Below are 22,589 nucleotides of genomic sequence, written 5' to 3' on the forward strand. Positions count from 1 at the left end.
GTCTTTGTCTCTGTCTCCGTTTCTGTTTTGCATGCCGTTGACAATTGAATTTTCCGATGAAAAGCTGAAAATGCAGCACGAGGTCAGGAATGGGAACGAAAACGAAAGACTTTAGCCACAAACTCAAATTCAGCGGTGCGTTAAACCAGCAGCGCACGTCTCCTGCTGTCTCTTTCGCGCAACGCCTGCGCGGGCTTTATGAATGAAAACTGTTGTGGCGCCAAAAAAAACAACAAAAAATTGGAAAAATGTTTAGTTTTGCCAGTTTGCTTAACCCTTTTGTGGCCCACACATGGGCACCGAGTGATACGCTCTCTGATTTCCCGATCAATGCAATTGCATGCGACTAACTAATTTCTCAAACTAATTTTTTGTGTTTACCTTTTTGGTCAATTATTGAAATCATTTATCATTGCATTTGTTGCTATTTCTGTGCTATTTTTTGTCGTTGTTCATGCCTCATGCCATTGTTGTTGGCGGCAATTTAGCAATTATCTTTTTGAAATGTCATGTCGGATTAATTAAATTATCGCACCCGACGGTGAGGGGTGGGGGGTGTGTATGTGTGGTAATTTCGGGCAGATGAATAAATGATTGTGGCAAGGTACTTTGTGATGGGTTAAATCAAATATACATATGCATTTGGGCAATGGGAAATAGTGCGGTAAAATTATATTAATTGTTTGCATATTATTACTATTTCTAAGGGAATTTGTAAACATTCTTACCAGTTTTAAATGATAGCTGTTGGTTCTAGGAAAATTCACACTTGTGTAGAATGCGACTGGCACTCGATCAGATCGCTTTCTGAGGGTCACAGCTCGCACAACCTGCACAAACCGAGTCAATTCCACTCCACTCCATTCCATTCAATTCAATTCAATCAAAACTGTGTCACTGGGTTACGAGTTGCAGGCAATTGTTGGCGTTGCACATTGAGAGGCACGGCAGCAACAAGTTTTGCCAGCGGCAACAGGCAACATCAGCGGCCAAAACGCTTGCCGTTGTTTCCCTTTGGGCCAAAGCGGCCAATTAACTTATCTGATGCATAGAAAAAGATACAGAGAGACTGCGACTTCGGCTGCAACAGCGATCACAACTACAGGCCATGGCAATTCGTGGTGCTTTTGTTTGAGATCCTCAATCGCTGCCTACGTACAAATATTCAAGCAAGTCTTGCACTACACTTAAAGAAAATGTCGACGCAAGTTGCAGTGTTGGAAATGCCTTTTAATTGGTTGGGAATGTATATCTACTGCGATATTCATTCATTTGTTTGCCATTCTTGCTCGTAGTCCATTGATTTCTCGCAGTGCAGTCAGCCTTCAGCTAGAGGGGTTTTTTTTCCTAACATTCATTGAGTTTTCCCGGCTCTAGCCGTCTCTTTTCATTCGTCAGAGGCCGTCACTTTCGCACCAAGCATCCGCATTGCCGCAGACGGTCTGTCTGGTGAGCGACGGAACGAAATGGCATGGAACGAAACGAAATCACTGGGAATCAAAGTGGATCGCATAAACGGGTTTTTCGGCAGATCGGAAAATATGTCTATTATGCACTGGGCCACGCCGATTTTCCTGCTCAGTTATGTGTTTCACTTTCGACGGCCCGAAGTCATTTTGGTGGGTGGCCTCGCCCTTCCCTTTTTCCTTGGCTGGAAAATAGCACGGGGCGTGGCGAGGAAAACGCTGGAAAAGCGACGCGCCCACAAAATATTTGCAAGCTAATTTCGACAGAAATGGTCAAAAGGCGGTTTTATTAACCATATAATATATAAATTATAAATAGTATATAAATTATAATAGTAATTCTTTAGAAACCATACATGTTTTTAAATAATTCTTTTCTATACAAAATAAAAAGTTTTCTCATCGCACTTTAATTAGCCATCTCGAAGTTCAAAGCTGGAGAATGTTACAAATTCCTGAAAATTCTGAAAAAACCTGGAAGTCGCACTCGGCATGCCAAAATGTGGGCAGCACTTGGCTGCTGTCAATCAAAGTTGCATTTTTGTTTTCAATTTTCCGTGGCCCCGCTCTCTTTTACCATTTCACCATTTCCCACCTCGAGTGGAAAGCGCTGGGGCCAAACCGGAAAAGCGTGTGTTAATAGGAAAACTTCAAAAGCCGAAAGGGGTGGAAAAACATGCCGTATTGCATTTGCAGTCGTTGTCACAGCAAGGCATTAATTATGCCATCAGCAAACCGACGACGACATCGCAGCAGACATATCCTGTTGACAGCCCCCGGCCCCGCCCGGCCCCTCGATTTTCCAGCCCCCCGATTTCCCTGGGGCGGGGCGGGCCGGGGGTAAGTTTTTCGCGTGGCAACGGAAGTCACGTCGGAGTTTTTCCTCTGAAAATTCCCAGCACTCGCAATTATTTAATAACACAAGTACAGTGTAGTTTGATCAAACTGAAAAACCCCACACACAAGGGGCTGAGGTGGGCGTTTGGGTATGGCCTGAGTTGGAGGCGTGGCAATAATTAAGTTGCTGCATTGCAGAACCAGTGCCAAAATGAACCCAACACTGGACGGCAAGCAAATGGTTTAATTCCATTAGAGCAACTTTTGTGGAGCACAAAAATAAAATGAATAAACAAAAGGACAAATTGAATTACGAGAAACTTGCTGACACCTTCAACTAACTAAACCCACTGAATTTATTAGCCCTGCTGACTAGTGTATTCCAAGGCGACTTGCCGTTAAAAAAAAAATGAAAAGAAAAGCGGAGCAGTGTAGTGTATTTAGCTGTATAAAAATAAAATAGACCGTTTTCAAACGGGGAAAACTCGCCGAGAGGTGTATCTATGAGATGTCCCCGCTGACAAATAGAAAATTCCATGCAAGTGTAAAAATAAACTTGGGGCAATGTTAGCTTTTCCTCGCTGCGGAATTTTCCCCCCGGAGATAAGAAAATCGTTCCCATAAATGTCAATTAATTTATGTGCGTCCGATGACAACTAGACATTTTCCTGGCCAACTAAGATTGAAGTTCGGCCAAATGGAAAGTGGAATGAGCTTCGCTATCGGAAAATGTAAGCTGCGAAGTGGGCAGGGGAAAATGGAAATGTGGAAAACGGCTGCGACTGCGTTGGCGGCCTTTGGCGACGCTGTCGGCGTTCTGGGCGATTAGTTGTCTTAAAAATAGACTCAGACATGCGGAAGAAAGAACGAAGAGATTCTTTGCACTCGAAATATGAAAATACGAACATACCATTTTCTCTTTTCTTTTTTATCATTGTTTTTAGCGTATAACGTTTAAGCTTTGAATAATCCACAAAGATCGTATCAAATGTACGATAGTTCAGTTTTGAGACTAATACCGAAAACATGTATGCAAAGCACTTGCTTGGCACTAATTGAAATCGGATTCTTTTTCGCGCAGTGCACGCGGCTGTCAGGCGACATCTTCATCTCTCCGCGTCTCATCCATTCATCCAATCCCACCCACTCATTTCCACCTCCTCAAAGTGTCGGCTCGGCTCGTTTCGCTTCTGTCTGGCTGTCTGTCTAAATATATTCCCCACTAATCCTACACGAAAACTATTTCGTTGTGTTAATAATCTTCTTCCGCAACTCATTGCTATGCGATCCGATCCAAGTCGATCCGATCCGATCCGATCCGATACTAGACAATAATGCTCCTTTTTACATATACTCGTTTACCTCGAAAGTGTGGGATTAAAGTCGCATATATTATTCTGATTTGCCGAAATCTCGAGGGAACTTATTTGAGAATTTACTTTACATTTTCATGTTGCCAAGTGTTAGGAACCTGGATGGCCCTAAATACTTTGGCATTGTCTCAATTTTATATGTCTTTTTCTTTTCTTTTATTTCACTTAAAGAAGAGAATTCCACCCACGTCTAAAAATAACCATAACTTCCTGATCTCACATCCGTGTCCCCATGAAAAATTCGACCCATTTGAGGCTTTAACTGCCTTTTAGCCGACTGGCGATAATTTGTCTGCCGGCCTCACCGCAATGGCACTCATATTTGCACAGTCAGCCCAAGGGTCTTGGTCTGGGTCTTGGTCTGGGTCTCTCTGCAGGTATATCTTTTCTGCATCCCGCTGTAGTCGAACATAAGATGTATACATTGGTATATCTCATATATCTGCTTTCGTGAACGTATCGTGCCGGGGCAATTTTCATGCAGTCATTCCTCATTCATTAAAACGTCGCATGGCGTCCGCTGAAGAAAGAAAGACAACGAAGAAGCAGAAGCCTGGCGAGAAGAAACCAAAGATGAGGCACGCAGGCGGTGGCTGGGGGGGGGGGGGGACTCTTTTGGCATGGCATTAACCCGTAGAACTCCTTTCACTTTACATTCTAATTCCAAAAGTTCCAGCATTCGCATACCAAGACCCTGTTGCCTTGGCGAGGGGCGCGGCGGGGGAGGCCGGCATTCTTCGCTCCGGCTCCGGCGAAACCTGAATGCCCGATGAATGCTAATGCTAATACCTCGTACCTGGCCAATTTTCCCCTCGGGCGGCCCATAAAGTGTGTCCGTGTGTACGAGTGTGAGTATATGCAGCGCACACGGTGCAAAAAAGTGCGAGTATCAGCAAAATGGTTAACTTCATGTTTTCCGCGATAAAATGGCCGTTATCGGTGTCGAAACGACATGAAAATTGGTATGTGTACATAGCTGTCCAGTTTGAAAACTCAATAAATTATAAAATTGATTTTAAGTTAGTCTCACAATTATTTCTCCCTGTGCGCTACCTTAAAGAATTCCCTGCTAAAAAAAAAACCCCAAGCTATTGATCGCAGTTCGAAAAGCGGCCAAATCGATGGCACAAATAAAATATTTAATTGCCCCCAGGTATTATGCATTATTAAGTAACTGGGAAGCGTGGATGAAATATAAACAATGGCGCTCCCCACAGCTAAATGCTTACTCATGGAAAATGTATTTTCATTTGGTGAAAATGGAGCTGGAAGTGGAAAACGTGAATGCAACTAACGAAAAATACAATCGTTCGATACGAGTAGATATACTAAAGCAATATAGATAACTGCCCGGTTGACAGGTGTAACTGGGGGCGGCATATAAACATATAACCCTTCACCAGCTTCGATAAGGGCCATTGGAGGTAGGGGGACTTGAAAATGTACTGGACATACGCAGATATGATCAGTGCTCTAAATATTACCGCAAAAGGCCCACAACTGATATACTGATAGACAGGCCCAGTGGCTGCGCCACTCGAAGTATTTCGCTGCCAAAATGCGATTAATCATCTCCGCCGCCTGTTTAGAGCACAACAATAACAAGAGATTAATATAGCCGATGTCTGAGGCTGATTTTGATTCTGATTTTGGTTCAGATTCAAGCTCCGAGGCTGTGGGAAAGACCACAAAGGAGTACCCGTACACCAGGAGAAAATAGGGTGACTAAGCGCGGGCTTAAAAAATATAGTAAGCCATTTCAAGTTGTTAGAAACAAATTAGATATACTCTTGAGGAGCAATGCTTTTTATTAATATTATTTTATTTTTGATTTTTATTTTGATAAACTCTCAATTCTATACCAAATGCGGCTTTCTCAGTGCTTTATTTGGCAAGTGGAGCCGCTGAAGGGGCCACCGGCTCATCTGGAGTGCCACTTGCCACTTGCCACTTGCCACTTGCCGCAAATTCCCTTAATCATCGCCTGGTGTAATAAATCTAATTTCCCCCAGAGCAGCCAGCAATCGATCGATCTACATATGCGGACACAAAAACCAATCAACTTACTGCCCATATCTCCACTCCATCCCAGAGTACTTCAGTTCACATTCAATGGCTTTGGATAAAGAAGCTAAGCAGAAAACGAGCGACAAAACTGACTGGATAGTGCAAATACAAGGAGTTATTGAACTCGGAGTTGCACAAATTAAACCCATTTTAAAATTTAGTATAAAGCTGGGAAAATGCACTCTCCGACTGGCGACATTTGAGTTTGGATATGGCGCCGTTCTCCTGCTCCCCACAAATCAATCTGATTTTTAGCAAGCGGATGTGATCGGCAGATAGCAAGAGCGCCCAGGGTCCCTGATCTCCAAAACTTGTCCAATGCCACGACTACTCACTCTTGGGGCGGGGAAAAGCGAAAGAAAAACGGACAATGCCAGCCAATTACCTGCGATAACACAAATATTTCTGTAACAACCAGTTCTTGGGCCGAGTTTTCAGTTTCAGTTTCGATTTCGATTTCGTCAGTCGGCCAGAAATTAGCACGTAACTTCGGCTTGAACCCCACCCCAAAACAAAAAAAAAAATAAAAAAAAATACCAAAAACCCATTGGCACTAAGTCATAAAAATAACAATGAACAAGACACAAGACACGGCCCAAAAATGTACAACAATTTTTATTATATCTTTACTTTTTTTTTTTTTTTTGGTCTATTTGGCTTTTGTTTTGTGGCTGTCATGCTCATTGAGCACGCTTTTTGCCTCTTGCTTCTGCCCAAAGACAGGGCTGGCAGCCCTGGTAGCCGGGCTTCACTGTGCGGATTGTGCGTGCCCCTACTTACCGCCGATTTGTTGACATTAGGTCTTAAAATTTATTAGTTCTTATTGTCAATGGGGCGGGCTGGTGTGGGTCTTATGTACTTCGGTTTTCGGGCGGGGGGCGGCAAGCCCTGGGCGTGGCCAATGGGCTTTTGGTTGCCCAATGGCTCGGTCACAATCGAATCGTATCGATTCGAGCGGAATGCAATGCCGCAACAATTAAACAAGCCTCAATTAAAAGTGCCGAAATAGCTGCCCATTTGAAAATAACTAACATCGAATCGATTTCCCAGTTTCCAATTAATGTATATTTCTTAAATATTAAAGCCAAATGATTGAAATATTAACGAGTCACCGCAGCATCAGTCCAATAATTTATTCATCACCTTGCTCGTCCAAGATCGAATGTGTTGGGGTCCAGGAAGAGGCGGAAAGCTTTCGGGAAAAGAGGCTATGCATGGGCTACTGCTGACTCAGCTGATGGCTAGGAACTCCCCAGATTCCCAGATTCCCAGATTCCCCTATTCGGCCTACTTTTCGCCAGAGACGGCCATGGCGGTGAGGAAGTAGAAGCCCGACCAACTCAAATAGTTGACCGGCTCGCCGCTGCCCTCGCTGATCTGCTCCTCAAAGAATTTGGCACCGAACTTGGCCATGAAGGCCAGGAAGGCCATGCCGCCCAGGTTCCAGCTGCTCTCATTGATCGCCAGATACGCCAGCGAGGTGATGTTACCCAAAATGGTCAGGGTCTTCAGGGTGTCAAGGGCGCCTCCTTCGCTCTCATCCCCGCTTTCGCCCTTGAAAAAGGTCAGGATCACGCTGACGGCCAGCGGCACAATGAAGAGTCCATGGCCCAGGGCAATGTTGTTGCTCTCGGCGGCTAGATAGAGTTCCACATTGACCAGCGGCAGCGGGATGATTTCCATGATCGATGTGGTCGTCTCGGTGACCTTCTTGGCATTGTCATCGCCGGTCAAGCCGCTAACCAAACCGAAGAGTCCATGGCAGAAGCCGAACACACAGGCTGTGAAGGCGTAAGGGTGTTCACTGGGTCCAATCTTGTAGAAGCCAAAGCCTGCGGCTCCGCAGAGAACAACGTTGAGCACACAGCTCACGGCCGAGTTGTCAGACATCCTGATGTTATGTCACTGTTTGAGTATGTCTCCCGAAAATATTACTACAAACGGTCTTGCTCGACTTGGAACTGTGCGTAGGTGCTAGAATATGCTAATCGGTTTCGTAGTTCGTAACTAATCTATCCTTGTATTAGTACCACTGCTATGAACTTACCTTTAGCAATCTTGCTTGTTACGCGAAACGCCGCTTTCTTGCTTTGCGCGTATTGCTTTCGTAACAAGTTGAGGAATGCCCGCTGCTGGCTCGGTTGTTCGGTGGTTTCGTTTGAATACACTTTTCAACGCAATTTTATCGAAAGGCAACTAAAAAACTTGTAAAGAAGGGACAGAGTAAAATTTACAATTTGAATTTGTTCTGGTTTTACGAATAGAGAGTGCTTCAGCTTGACTCGAGAATGTGTCGACCGAAACGTTGAACGAGCTGTGTGATAATGCCCTACACGGAGCTCTGACAAATCTGGAGAGCCCAAAGTTAAAGTCAATGCCTGCTGCCAGTTTACAAAAGTCGCCATTCCAATTTTTAGGAAGGTACTCCAATTAAACCATTGCATTGAAAATGGATTGTCCATTATGTGCGGAAATATCTTGTGTAGAAGGGGTAGACTGCAAAGCAATAAAATTTCGCATGTGTGAAACTTAAGGACGAAACGAAAAATGTTTGCTTTAAAGTTGGCCTTGAAAAAACCCTTTGTTGATGCAAATAAAACAAAAAAACAAATTTTTTATAGTGCTTATATATATTTTATATTACTTCGCTGGTGCATTGGTTTCATATATAAGTGATAATGTTTTTGGACAAGTTGAAGAAAAGGCAGTGGAATAACATACTGGATGAGTATCTAAGAAAGACGGAGCAGGATCAAGAAACGACGTCGGCACAGGTCAAGAATGAGCTGGGGGGTTCCAACAAATTGCTGACCCCCAACTGGTATTGGTATCGTTATATAGATGAACAGATCGTCCCGCTCCCGATGAGCAGTAGTTTGGTGCAGGTCGCCGAATCCAATTTGTTATCGCCAATCTCCAATTTGAGGTCAAAGCTTTGTATTTCGGTAAGCAGTGGGCTTGATGTCGCCAGTATGGCGAGCAGAGAGAGTATCAAATGTCCTCCGCCACCGGTAATGTTTCCAAAAAGAGTTGATGCCGATTTCTCCGTCGTTTTGACCATTTCACGACAAAGACGCTTTCGAAATAAATACAGTTCCATTCGCGTCGCTCCGCTAGGTGCGGAACCTAGCCAACCTAGGTGCCCTGACGGGGATCCCATCCTACGAGCCGGGCGCACTTTCCGCGACTATGAGGTTATCTGGAGGCCGATGAGCGCCAAATTGGGCGAATCCTGGGCCGAGAACATTTTAAGGAGTCACACAGGTCAGATGAGTAAGTTCCGCAACATCCTTAGTTACATTCAAGGATTACTACCTAACACATATTCAGGTAACAATGAAATCATGTGGAAGGCGATAAAGATGTGCTGGTTCGACGACCTGGAGATCCAGATTGAGTCGAGGTTCCTTTTCGTGAGCCGTATTGTGTTCACCCATTTTGCCAGAAATTTTCGCAAATTGTCGAGTCCATTTTTGCAAATACCAGTGCAAAAAATCGAAATGGCCATTTTAGCCCGCATCTACGAATGGATGCTGGACGAGGAAGAAAGCTTTCTCGTTAACCAGAATCTGTTAGCATTCTACGCCGCAGCCTATTGCTTGGGCGTGAAGCCGCTGATGAAGCAGGCCTGGAACATCATTTCGTCGAATGAAGACTACGACATTTGGGAGATAAGTGCCTTTCGAAACTATATCATGGCCAGGGATTTCCGCTGCCAGGACATCATGGCTGCAATGCTGTCGCGATTGCGAAAGAGTTTTTTGCCAATTGTGGCATCCTGGGAGTTTCTCGAGTTCGATGTCAATGAAGTGACCTCTTTGCTGGAACAGGACATGCTGTGTGTCAACAGTGAGGACGAGATATTCTTCGCCGCCTTCCACTGGCTGGATTACTCCTGGGCGGAGCGCAAGAAGTTCGCGGCCATGGTGATGCAAAAAGTCCGCTTTGCACTCCTGTCACCCTGGTTGCGTCGATCCATTTGCAACGTGCCGGAAAACGATCGCATCGGCGAGATTGCCCAAATACCAGAGGTGAGCGTCTGATTAGTGGGAAAACGAAGCGATTCGATTGGTATTTCGAAATGCAATATATATTGGATTATTTTTCTAACAGATTTGGTCCTTGATTTGGGAGGGCACACTGTTGTGTCAGGTGATCATTGCCCTTGGAGAACCGGAATGTCGAAAGTCGACGACCGTTCGTCGTATGCTAAAAGACTTCGAAGAGAAAACGGTCAATGAGCGGAATTGGGTGTTCTGCGAGGGAGTTCCGCACCATCATGATAGGAAATGCGCGCGATATCGGGAGCTGACCTATGAAAGCTTCAAGAGATTCCTGCACCGTTTGCACAACCAATCAGTTATCTTTATGAATAACCTGCAGTTAGTGCCTAATAGGATCACTAACACTTACTGCTGCTGCATAGACGTCAACTTCTGTCCTGATGATGAACGAACCTGCCCCATGCCGCCCTTCTACAGGGAGCATTTGGACCTTGACAAGAAATTCCCCCCTTACTGCAGTTCTGGTTAATGAAATTCAACTTTATAAGGATTACAGTTTGCAAAAATTTGAATTCAATGTATTTAAATGAAAAGATATAAGAATATGCTGGTTAATAGATAATGGAGCATCTATGTATATATCCAAAAACTGATGACGCATGCTCGTTGCCAACGTCGTTAAAACTTATGGGTCTATCTCCCTGGTCCAAAGGATTATAAAAGTTTATTGGACTATGACCTGAATGTCGGACGCGTCACCACCCTCAGAGTCCGTGGTGGGTACGCTTAAGCTGTCATCCATGCTCTCATAAAATCCGGCCAACTGGCGGTCGTCATTCGGCCCTTGATTCCGATTGTAATTGGCATTGGCACGGGGATTCTGGGAACCGTCGGCAGGGTCTTCCCTCATCCGATCATCCATCCTTACGTTTCCATCGGTGTAGTTCAAAACGTTACGCCCTAGGCGGCGGAGATATAACTTCTGGTTGAGGTACATCTTCAGCAGTCCCTTAATCCCGATATAGGCAATACCGCCATAGATGGTGCGCTGCAGTGGATCGTCCATGCTCCTGAAGAACACATTTCCCACCGTGGTGACAAGAGTCGGCAGAAAGAAGGCTCCGCAAATGAGTCGAGAGATGTAGAAGGGTTCGGCAATGGACGGACTACGTAGGATTGGTGGAAAACTGCCTGTACTGCTCGATATACTCGAACTGTCGCTCGAGTCATCCAAGTCCCCCTGTGCAGCTTCCGGCTCCTCGGTCCTGTGGAAAAAGGGAAACTTGCGCAGAATGTTGTATACGCTGCGCATGGCCCTCAAGACGACATCTTTCCAGCGCACCAGTCGGAATAGCATCAGCCCCACGGGAATAAAGGGGAAACCCACTAGCAGGATGACTTTATTCTCCATCAGCTGAAGTGCGCGATCCTGACCCACCACCTGGATGACAGTGATGCATCCGTATGTGACGGCAACCCAGTAAATGCAGCACAAGAACATTCCGATCACCAAAAAGGGGCAGGTCAGCCTCACTGCGTAATCCAGCTTCTCCAGCACCCTGGCCAAGGGATTCATTTGGGGAAAGACCATTATATACTCAGTTTGGCATTGCTGGCAAATCACCGGGTGCCGGCGGTTGCCCATCTGCTTCTCGTCGATCCAGCGGTACAGACAGCTCTGGTGGACCCACTTGGTGTCACCGCGGCACTGGCACGGCTGCACCCAATAGGCATGTGGGTTGTCTTCGCTGGCTGCGAAGCATATCCAACAGGTGCGCTCTCCATCCGCGGCCGACAACTCGGGGTCCTGCGGAAAGGGATTCGATCCGCCGCTGCCACGCGTCTCCGTATGATCTGAATCATGAATATCAAGGACAAGGGCGTGTTGCATTGCCGCTTGATAACCCTCTACTGGCCTGATTCTACTACCCGGCTGGCAGTATATCTCCTGATCTGGTTCCATTGAAGCTGAATGCAATACCACCGAACGGGCTTGAAAGATAGCCCAAAGAATGCAGTTAACGAGCAAGTTAGAGACAACGAATTTTGGATGAACAATAAAAGCTGTGCACAAGCTGAGCTGATTATGCGGAATGAATGAATGAACTAAGTTTCACAGGCAATATGATTGGGGTAAATAGACTCTGAAAGTAGCGCATACTAAGATTTTCAAGGGTTGAGAATTTGACATATTTTTCCTATATCTGCTCAGTAGAATGGTACTTGTTGTGGCCAAAATTAATAACTTCAAAGCGAAGAGAGATAGAGAGGGCTGCACTAGCCTATATCTTTTATAATACTACAAATTGTAGTCTCGGCACCTCCCCTTATATTTTTTGTAGTTTATAACTTAAGAACGGAGAAAGATATTTAGTTTATTTTTGTTTTGATAACAACACCAAAATTACTTAATTTTTTATAGGGTCTTATTTTTCTTCTCTAGCGTTTCTGCTTGCTTTGGGCTAGTGTATTGCCTACTTTTCTGCGAGGGACTTCCCCTAAGCCGTATGAAAGTGTTGCATAAGTTTTGGGGGCAATGCAGTAGCACTTTTGCATGCATGCCCAAAAACTTGCTGTAAATCGTCAAAAGTTCAAATCATTAAGGTCTAATTCGTTTTTTATTTCTTCGATATTTCTTCGATTCACATATGAACATGTTTTATTCTTTGTGTGAGTGTGTGTGTGTCGTTTCCGTTCCGTTCCGTTCCTTTTCGTTTCGCATCCGTTTCCGGCTCTAACTGCTCTCAAATATCACAACTGTTAATAATAAGCGACTACAAAAGTTGCGTACAAAAAAAATGTCTTCGATATAGATTAAAAAAAAAGCACTATAGATAGAAGAAGCGTTGCAGCGTTTTCCTCAGCAGTTCGGGCACTTAACCAGCCCGACTTCATCGCAGTTCATGCACTTTAGGGCCACGAACTCCGCCGTAAAGTGGTTCCGGTGCATCGACTTCTTGGATCCGTTGCACGCGGGGCACGGCAGCATGCGATATCCGCCGCACGTCTGGCACGTGTACGCAGTGGCAATCGACTGTAAAAGCGCCAAAACATTTCATTAACCCATTAGAGCGAAAGTATTAGGGAACTCACTTTGTACGGTCTCAACAGCTGTCGTAGCTCGCCACTCTCATTCAGCCGCTCCACGACATCGGCATCCTGCGGATGATCAATTCGTTAAGATCTAGATTTTCATTCAAGAATATCCGCATATAATTACCCCGATGTGCTGACCCTCGACGAAGAGCTGTGGCACCCGGATGGTCTCGTCGTGCATCCTTTCGCGCATTTCCTGCTGGTACTCCACGCTCATAAAAACGTCCCGTTCCTCGAACTTTACTAGCAGTGTGCGCAGAATCTTTTTGACATTGGCACACTTGGCATATGTGTCCCTGATGATGCCCATGCTGGTGGTGTACAAAACCACTTTGCCCAGATCCTTCTCCATATAGTTCTGAAATTGGTATATAATTTGGTTTGGATGTTAATGGATGGGAATTTTAGTAAAGTTTAGCCAAAGGGGTCACCACCGAACTAAAAATTCGAATGTTTAGCACAGTTAATGATTAAAATGAAACAAAATAAGCATCATTCATTTTTGTCATGAGCTCGATTGCTGATTCATACCCCCAAATAAGATGTCTGTTACAAAAGCCAACTTGTAGCTAGGCCAATATATCGAGTGCATCTTCGGCCTGCTCCATCGCCTTTGTCTTTAACCTTCCCCCCACGGAGCCGCAAAATGGTAACAGCCTTGGCCAAAACACTGGAGCCACATGGAGAATTGTGGTTACAAATCGCCCGCTAATTGCCGAGCAAAAATACTTGTTAAACGAAACGGAGCCAGTTTCTTTGCCAAACTAATTAGCGGATGCCACTTAAAGCCTGGAATAGAGAGTTCTTTCAGACGGGTTCTTTCAGTGCCATCCATTATAATTCGTTGATACTAATTTAACTGGCGGCAATCACAACGGATCCAATTGAAAATTACGCATAGCCAATTTGTGTAGATGGCAAATGAATGTCCGAAGTGAAAACTTGGCACAATGCGAAACATTTTTCTCGATTTGGCCGACAAGTTTTTTTTTTTCGCCTTTGGTAGGTGGGGTGGTAGGGGGGTCTCTTCCGTTAGTCAGCCTGATTAACTAGATTTTCATCGGCGAAGACTGTCGATGATACCTTAAACTCGATCGAATTTCCCGAGGCGACTAGTTGCCTCAGTGAGTTGTCGAATTTTGCAATGATTTATTGGTATAGGAAAAATAAATTAATAGAGCAGGACATTTGGCAACTAAACAGAGAGTTATGATGGTGAAATGTGATCTGAACATGAGAAATGGCATCAAATTAATTGCAAAAGTCGCTTTCAAAGCACTCTCACAAGGGAATTGGAATTGATTAATAACAAATGAAGGCTATTTATTACACTATTTGCGTCAATGGGGGGAATGCGATACGACATTTTAGAGGCAAGCTGGGACACATTTCAAATTTGCGTTCAAACAGACTGCAAAACTTTAGCGTGATCCTGAATCCTGAAATGAATGTTGTAGCCAGCTATTTGCCAGAAATATGAAATCTGAGCTAATAAAAACTGCACGGTACCTAACTCGTCGACCACTTTTCTGCCTTTTTCGAACTGCATCGGCGCATTGCACTTGCATAAGCTGCAAGTCCGCGTCGAATTTCCAGTCCCCTGCCACTTGATCGCGGGTCCCATGGATCCCAGTCGCAAGATCGCCTCAGGTGGCGGTTATTTAATATATGGCATATAATATCCAAACATAACGCCGCTTGGGAGGGGCATAAACAAATGTTAAGCTGGTAAACTGGTACATTAATAGTGGCCATTTGCCATTAAGCGTCATTTGTCGCTCCTCCGCCGACGAGAGTTCAAAGCCACTGAGTGTAATGAACATGTTCGCGAGAATACGGCAAGCGATACCCAGCGGAATGGGAATGAATATGAATGAGGCTGTGAACCGCAGGCCAAATCACTTCAAAATCTGGCCATTCAATCTAATGGAAAAGTAAATAAACATAGCGCACAAGCATGAATGTGAATGCGAATGAAAACAAGGCTTTGAACTGTGAACCGCAGGCCAAATGACAACTCAAAAATATGGCCATCTTCTGCAGAACTCCAAGCACAAAAAAAAAAATAAAATCATTATCTTCAACTGTTTTTTAAGAGCAGCGAAAGAGAAAGCAGGTCAGTTGTTCGACAAGGCAGGGTTTTTGGCAATCTCTAGCTTTTGATCTGGGACTCAAAGGAGCCCCGAAAGTTGTGCCCACCCAAAAAAAAAAACTCAATTAATACGTCACACTGCGTTGCATAACCCTTTCCATCGATGGATTTTTGCCGTTTATATTTCGCTGGGCAGCGGCCACACTTTTCGCTTTTGCACAGCATCGATCTATTCAACAAGTATTCAACATTTTCATTTTGACCTAATCCCAAAGCCCAACGTAGGCACTTGTCCTATGGCATTGAATTGAGTAGAGGCACCGCCATGATCTGTCTACAAGTCGGTTCTCACACCCAACTCTACCGATATACATATATAACGATGTATATGTGCAATATATAAATATATGCACCAAAACCCATTTCTTTTTGCATAAATTTACACACGTACGCGGACCGAGTGGAAACATTTCACTTTCGTTTGGTTGGATTGGCTTTTTTGTATTCAGAGTTTCCAGGCTGTGGTATTTTTTGTAGTTATTTCACCGCCATGCCCTGGACGAGCTTCAATTTGGCAATAATTGGACGGATACCTTAATAAGCCCGTTTCGGGTGGCTTTCTTTTGGCCCTGAATGCAAATTGTAATTGAAATGCAGCTAACGCCCCACAAGCTTTAGTTGCCTAATTGCGCGAAGTGTATCTTTATATATTTTACTCTCGTGCGGCGAAAAGATCATCCAAAATATGCTATAAATCTGAAACTCAGTCACGTACATTTTCGTTTGCATTTTCACTTTCGTTTGAAGGCAAATAGAAATATGCATTGTTACTTGAATGAAAACATTTTTCTACGCGGGATTGTTTTGTTTTCAAGTGAATCTTCAATACCAGATTTTTTTTGTTTGATAAAAAATGCAGGATTACAAATTTCACAATGCCCAAATACTTTTATAAGTATTAGCAGAACAAGATATGACTTTTTATCTAATTTTGAGGCTTGCTATTTATGACTCGAAATTACTCCATTGTCTCTTTATCTGCATCAAGTTCATTTGCTTAATTGGGAGCAGCTAAAAGGTTTTCCTACAATTTAAATATGAAAATTAGTGGTAAGGGCAAGCCAGCAATTTTAAATATTATTTCGTGTTGTTGAAGGGTCTTTTTGCCACATTTTCTGTAGTGCTGTACAATGCTATAGCAGTTTTTGGGGAAAAGATTTAATTTCAGTCTCAGTTGGAAGGGGCCTTTCGTGTGCAAGTGGGCTTGTCATCGGGTCATTACACACATAAACTTTCGTTTTCTGGCCATACCGATTAGTGCTTAAACTTAGACATGATTGTTCACAAAATCATATTGGTAGATGTGAATGTATGTGTGTTTGTTTGTGCCTGTGCTCAAACTGAAATTAGCAAATGATATTTTAATGACACCACTCGAAATGCAAAAAACTCGTCTCTGAAACAAAAGGCAAAAGGAATCGGCTGCGGCCCATAAAATATAATTCGATCTGTCTGCTCAGTTTATCCGATTTTGTTGCTGTTGTTGTTGCATAATTAACGCATTAGTGGCTCTTTATTATGATAATTTGTGTGTTTCTTGAAAAATTATGCAAGCTGTTTTTAGCCAAATAATTTGGTATCTTTCATTTTTTTTTTGGCAATAATTATACATTGATTTTGGTTTCAAGGTTGGCTTTGCTAATTTGACTAAGAAAAATCACCAAACAAAAACGTTTGAGTCGCACAAGAAGTTGACATTTAACTCGATGAGACAGTCAAATATTTGATTGAGGCTTGGATGAAATATTGATGAACTTCAGGGGTCATTGGGGTGACAGCCCTATGATAAAGTTGTCGTATTTTATATATGAAATCGTGAAGGTTGTTCAAAGCCACCGAGGTTTTGGAATGTACACAAGTGGTAAATAGTTTGGGCATTAGAATTAGATAATGAAAATGTACGGATACTTGAAATTATTGAATAAGTATCAATCAGATCGGATACCAATATTAGGTAGATGTAATAGTTGCTCAATTTCCAGGGCTAACTCGATACCGCCTGCCTGGTAAATTGATTTCGCAAACTCACAGTAAAAAGGCGTTTAAAAGGGGAGAAAAAAAGCGATATTCAATAGCCCAGATCAACCCGATGACAGGGCAAAAAATCGAGGGTATTTGAGAAGTGCGAGCGTGGCCAATTCTGGCTCAATAAAACTGCGATTCGACGCGCTTCCCCTCCACCGAAAAATGGGTCAATTAATTTTGGTTTTTGTTTTGTTTTTGGAACCCCCATTTAGAAGAGAACTTTCCCAAAAAGAGAAACCCGAAATCAAAAGTTTCAGAAATAAGACAACGAGACAAAAAGACACTTGCAATTAGTCAGGTGGCGGATCATTTAAGGCGGACTTTATATAACTTATCTAGCCGAATATCTGGCCTCGTACTTCCGTCAGCATTTCAGCTTTCTTTTGCCTTTTCGGATTTGTATCCATATAGAGATGAAGGGCGTATGCGACACATTGAGCCGCTTAATGGCGAATCAAGCAACAACAACAAGCTCCGCAAATAGACAGCGGCAGTCAGGTGTTAATTGTCTTTCGAGAAAGAAATTTCTCAATAATAATCGTAATGAAATAAAAATATGAAAACCCAAGAAGAAAAACGGCGGCAATGAATCACCGAAAAGTCTGGATTCACTTTCACACAGGCCAACAAACGATCCCTCACATGCAATATATATGTATATATATACACATACATACAAATCGGCATTGCATAATGCCGCCTGACTGCATACTATGCTTGTATCTTTAGTTTCGAATGCATCTCTAGATCTGCCAGTGTAGGTGTGAAAAAGTCAGCGACCCAAAGACAAAAGTTAAACAACGAATACAAAAATGTTCAAAAATTACACACAGAAAATAATAAAAAAGAAATCCATAACGATACCGAAAACTTTCTCAATGAATAACCCCCACATGCAATTGAATGAGTGTTTGTGTGAATCATCTGGCCAAAGGGAATATTCAAAGTTGGCGCATAATAGTTTTTTGGTATTCAAATACGCCTCGGCAAATTTCTCATGCGCTAATTTAATGCAAACGAAACTGAAAATATTTTTAAGTTTGATAATTTAATTTAAGGCTTCTTTAACTTCTCGGAATTGACATTCTAAAATGTTTGACAACATCGCTTGTCATTTTTTATACATTTTGAGTGCCAGTGGTGAATGCAAGTGAATTTAATGACTTTCATTGCTGAAATTGTTCACTTAACACAGAAATGTAATTGCAATTAATGAATTCGCTTGATGTATCCATTCCATTCCACATTTCCCTGCCTTTTGATTGTTGAATGGGCTTTGTTTCGCTGTTTCTCCCATTTGAAAAGACTATTGCACTAGCAGACCAACTATTCAACTTGATTTACTTGCTTACTTATTAGCAAAACTCACCTTGACATTGGGCTGTTGCAGTTGCAAGAAGGCGGCTACTCCATTGCGCACACGATTCTTGACGCCACGGACGGTTCCCTTGGCAGATCTAATCGTAGAGTTGGCGGGAAGCTTGACCGCCGTCCGGATGTCCCGATAGCCGGCAAAGTCCTCACCCGGCTGTTCATCCGAAAAGGGCTGTGCCTCGTACTCCGTCGAGGAATTGGAACCAAAACTGCGGAAATTCTCGTGCTCGCGCACGTGGAATGTGTAATAGCCATCCGATTCGAATTGCAGCGGTCTGCCATCGACTTTGGTGACCAGTGGACTGGACGCTCGTTCCCTGAGCCGAATGTCCCGCAGCAGGGTAGTGGGCAGCAAACCACCGGAGTGCAGGGAATCGCAGCTCAGCGAGGAGTTGCTGCTCTCATCGCACTCCTCGCTGTCATCGGTGAGGCTGTACGCTCGCTTCGGAACGGGACTCGGCGTCTCCAGCGGGCTGTGCTTATGGTCCGCCTCCTCCTTGACCATCAGCCGCGTGGTCTGCAGATGCAGCTCCAGCTGCGGTGACCTCACCTGCTGCTGCTGCTGCTGCTGCTGCTGCTGCTGCGGATGACCCTCCAGATCGCTGCCCGTGCCACTGTCCAAGGTCTCGCAGGGCGAGTACTGGCCACTGGTGTCCACCAAGTAGCACAAGTGCTGCTGCATCTCCTCCACGCCCTCGTTCAGCTTCACCACACTTATCTGCTTGCCCAGAGTCCGCTGCTGACCCTGGCTTTCGATTTGAATCTTCACCGTGTTGTTGTGTTGCAATGTTGCTGCTGTGTCCGCTGCTGTTGCTGCTGGCTGACTGGCGGCAATTTCACCATTGCAGCTGATTATGGTCGGTGATGTTGCTGCTGATGCTGCTGATGCTGCTGTTGTTGCTGTTGTTGCTGCTGTTGCTGTTGCACCGGCAATTTCTCCGCCAATGCGCAGCAGCAACTGCGGATAGATTTTGGTGGTCCCTGGTGCTGCTGCCGACTTCGCTGCTGTGTCGTAACTAGTTTCCAAATTATCTTTGGTTGTTGCTGCTGTGTCGCCAAATGCCAGCAACATGCCAGCCTGGGACTTGAGCGACATTTCAGTGTTGCTGTTGCTCTTGGCAGTTGGTGCTACTTGTGTTGATGCGGCTTCTGCGGCTGTTGCGGTTGTTGTTGCTGCCACTGCTGGTGGTGTTGCCGCAGACACTTCTGGCGATTCAATGATTATGGAAATACCGCGCATTGGCTCCAATCGCGACACATTGCTAGTGATTGCCGCCATGGTTCTGCAGCATCTGGTCGTCGATATCCGATCGCAGATAACCAATGCCTATATCTCGTGGCTCCGCTCCAAGCTGATGCAATCAAGTGCCGGCTAATGATGTTGCTCCTGTGCGTTCCACTTGCCGCTTGCCGCTTGCCTCTGCCGTTGACCGTTGCCAAGTGCTTTACAGTTAGAATGCCGCGTGCATACGATCGCAGTAATTGCTGTTGCCGCAGTTGCTGCAGTTGATTCTGCAAGGATGATTTATGAAATAAATATGAAAAGAATTTAGACTAAAAATTAGACTAAATTTAGACAAATCCTCTACAAAATGTGTGGAAAGTCTGACTTTTCATTTCTCTAAGTGTGTTTTAGCCGCCACACGAGCTTGACATTTAAGTCGAAGATGATGCCGAATATAAATGTTAAAGGCTCTACCAGCGTACTAAAAATACAGATGGGAAACCAGAAAAAATAATAATCATAATAATGATAAACACGAAACCGCAAAACGCAGACAGAACTGGCAAAAGAATGCCGTAAACAAAAGGGAAACCCTGAACACCCTGAAATTTGCGCAGCGTATGACAGAAGCTCATTTCTCATTTTTTCTTAATTATATTATATTATATTATAAATAACCAATTAATTGATACATCACAAGTTAGGTATAAACAAAAGATAGTTGTTGTAACGTAATCAGCTGCAGATATCATATCATATCAAGCCGGTTCGGTTAGTGCAGCAACTTCTTCGGTTCGACAGGGAATGTTCTTCGAACTTAAGAACGAGTCGGGATTTACATTTAAATGGCTGGGGAACTTGAAATATTGGGCGCGCTCAGCCCGCGGCATTTTTGACTTTGGTTTTTTCCGTTTTTTTTTCTCTTTGGAATCTGGAAACTGGTTACACTTGAACCTGGTATTTCTGTTTTTTTTTTTTTCATTCGTTGTTTGGAAATATTTGAGCGGCGCTTACCCGTTGTTGTTGCTGTTGTTGTTGCTGCTGCTGGCCTGCATTCGCCGCTTATTGCACACAATTTTCATTTGGTAGCTTACCAAAAGACACACACAAAAATAAAACAAAAATCAAAAGATTCGGAAAAACAGTTTTACACATTCAGAGATTTTTTTTATTGAGCTGCGTTTTCCATATATCGCACACACGCACGCAGTCTGTTTTTCTTTTGGGTCATCCGTTGCTGTGTTTACAATCTCTGATTTCATTGGGATTCTTCAGTTACTATGAATATATTTTGAAATCGGCTGGAAAACACGACTTTTGAGAACTCGCCGCGCGTACAACCCATTCAAAATCGCGCTGGCAACTGAAGCCGCAGCAACAAAGTCGCTTTGGGTTGGCGTGTTTCGCCAGGGATTGTTTTTTACCTCTTCTTCTACTTCGCATAGTTGCCTCTCTGTCTGCCGCCCATTCGCCGACTCTTTCTCAAGCCAGTTGTTGAGGTTTTTTAATTTTTGCTTTCAAGAAACTCACAAAAAAGCAGCAGCCGCTGAAATTACCTAAAACAAAAATAAAAGAGCTTCACGCGCGCAAGGCGATGGTTTAAATACACTGTCAGCAGATTTTAAGTACATTAAATACGTAATCCCAATTACTGCGCTATTATTTAAGATTATTTACTTGATACACATTTGCTTAATTATTTTTGAATTAAATTATTAATATATTATATATTATTAAATGCACAGAAATAGGTTGAAACGATTTGACATAGCCCGTGTTGCAGGATGAGTGCAACAGTCACTCTACTCCAACGAAAAAGGGCAACAAATATGCGCCGCTGAGAATTTGTTTACGTGCGCATGCGCAGCCGCAGTCGACGGCGCTGCCTCTGCCGCAGTCGCTGCCCACGTCGACGTCGGCACTTGTCCGCCGCTTTTATTATTGTTATTGTTGCTGCTGCTACTGCTGGCGGCGCAGTACTCGTTTGTTGCCAAAGTTAATTGTTTGGTGCCACAGCTGCACAGTGGGACATCGAGAGTGCGCGGGGCACAGTGGGCAGCGGCAGTTGGATGGCTGGATGGAATGTGGCAAGGCCTCAAACTGGTTTTCGGTTTTTAGGGGCTCAGGTGCGACGATGCCGCGATTGAGACTTCAACTCGAGAGCAGGAATTCCGATTCCGCTGGCAATCAAAACAGCTCGCCGATAAAATTGGTCCAGTTCGAACCAAGAAATATAAGTACTGTCCGTCCGTCCAACTGTCCGTATGTACATATGTATGTACATATACTATACATATGTATATACATGTGCACTTCTGGATCTCTGGAGGAGCTGTAAAGCGAACGAGTTGACCCCATGCTGATTCTAATTTCAAACGAACTCTCCTCTCTAATGCCCACAAATGGGCAAATGCTGTTTTGTCGCCAAGAAATTTCCGCCTAAGAAATATGCACAATTTAAGCATAAGCAACAACTTTCCACGAAGCGACTCCGTCGCTCCGGCTGAACAATTGCCAAATGGATTTCAGCTTTTAATTATATTTAATACCAAAGTGTTTATGCAAAGGAAAGAAAAACCGAAAGAAAGACGCCTCGAATTTGTGTGTGCATTCAACGGAATGTAAAGCTGCACTTGCAGTATGCAGAAAGTACGAGTGCAGCAGCCACATGCAACAGGCGCTGCAGCTTGTAATTTACCGCTAATTCGATGCAGTGAGACGTCCGACGATGACGACTACTTATGTATGTACATGTATGTATGCATGTATGTCTGTGCTTACCGCCGCCACCCGTACCGCCCCCGGTGGTACGGGTACCGCTCCGCCCAGCACGGTGGCCGGTCACTTGGCCAGTTTGTTTCCGCCTTTTGCGCTCCGCTGAAGTCACAAGGGCTGCTGCAGGCGTTGGCCAATGCAGATTACCGTTGCACATGCGCACACACTCACACACTTCGCTGCACTGCGAGAAAG

At 44.1% G+C, this 22,589-nt stretch overlaps 4 protein-coding genes across 5 annotated transcripts; 1 reads left to right on the forward strand and 3 right to left on the reverse strand.

The window, feature by feature from the left end:
* Positions 1-6,785: 6,785 nt before the first annotated feature.
* On the reverse strand, positions 6,786-8,079 carry LOC6612592. The gene is made up of 2 exons (XM_002037061.2): positions 7,791-8,079; positions 6,786-7,727 (listed from the first exon to the last, which is right to left on the reverse strand). Exon 2 carries the CDS (start codon positions 7,631-7,633, stop codon positions 7,031-7,033), a length of 603 nt encoding a protein of 200 aa, XP_002037097.1. The 5' UTR covers positions 7,634-7,727; positions 7,791-8,079; the 3' UTR covers positions 6,786-7,030.
* A 177-nt stretch (positions 8,080-8,256) lies between these two features.
* Positions 8,257-10,384, forward strand: LOC6612591. The gene is made up of 3 exons (XM_002037060.2): positions 8,257-9,016; positions 9,074-9,774; positions 9,857-10,384. The coding sequence occupies exons 1-3, from the start codon at positions 8,422-8,424 to the stop codon at positions 10,274-10,276; spliced, it is 1,716 nt and encodes a 571-aa protein (XP_002037096.1). The 5' UTR covers positions 8,257-8,421; the 3' UTR covers positions 10,277-10,384.
* LOC6612590 (E3 ubiquitin-protein ligase MARCH5) lies at positions 10,298-11,855 on the reverse strand. Its single transcript, XM_032724525.1, has one exon. It carries the CDS (start codon positions 11,708-11,710, stop codon positions 10,472-10,474), a length of 1,239 nt encoding a protein of 412 aa, XP_032580416.1. The 5' UTR covers positions 11,711-11,855; the 3' UTR covers positions 10,298-10,471.
* A 491-nt stretch (positions 11,856-12,346) lies between these two features.
* LOC6612589 (glutaredoxin domain-containing cysteine-rich protein CG12206) lies at positions 12,347-20,978 on the reverse strand. 2 transcript variants are annotated; one of them, XM_032724522.1, is made up of 5 exons: positions 20,634-20,978; positions 18,390-19,906; positions 12,968-13,201; positions 12,841-12,906; positions 12,608-12,781 (listed from the first exon to the last, which is right to left on the reverse strand). In XM_032724522.1, the coding sequence occupies exons 2-5, from the start codon at positions 19,671-19,673 to the stop codon at positions 12,608-12,610; spliced, it is 1,758 nt and encodes a 585-aa protein (XP_032580413.1). In that variant the 5' UTR covers positions 19,674-19,906; positions 20,634-20,978. The 2 variants fall into 2 exon arrangements, with proteins under 2 accessions (XP_002037094.1, XP_032580413.1); XM_002037058.2 differs by lacking the exon at positions 20,634-20,978 and having other exon boundaries at positions 12,347-12,781; positions 18,390-19,673.
* Between the last annotated feature and the right edge of the window lie 1,611 nt (positions 20,979-22,589).

This window comes from Drosophila sechellia, chromosome X (assembly GCF_004382195.2).
Source record: "Drosophila sechellia strain sech25 chromosome X, ASM438219v1, whole genome shotgun sequence".
Classification (NCBI taxonomy): Eukaryota; Metazoa; Arthropoda; class Insecta; order Diptera; family Drosophilidae; genus Drosophila; species Drosophila sechellia.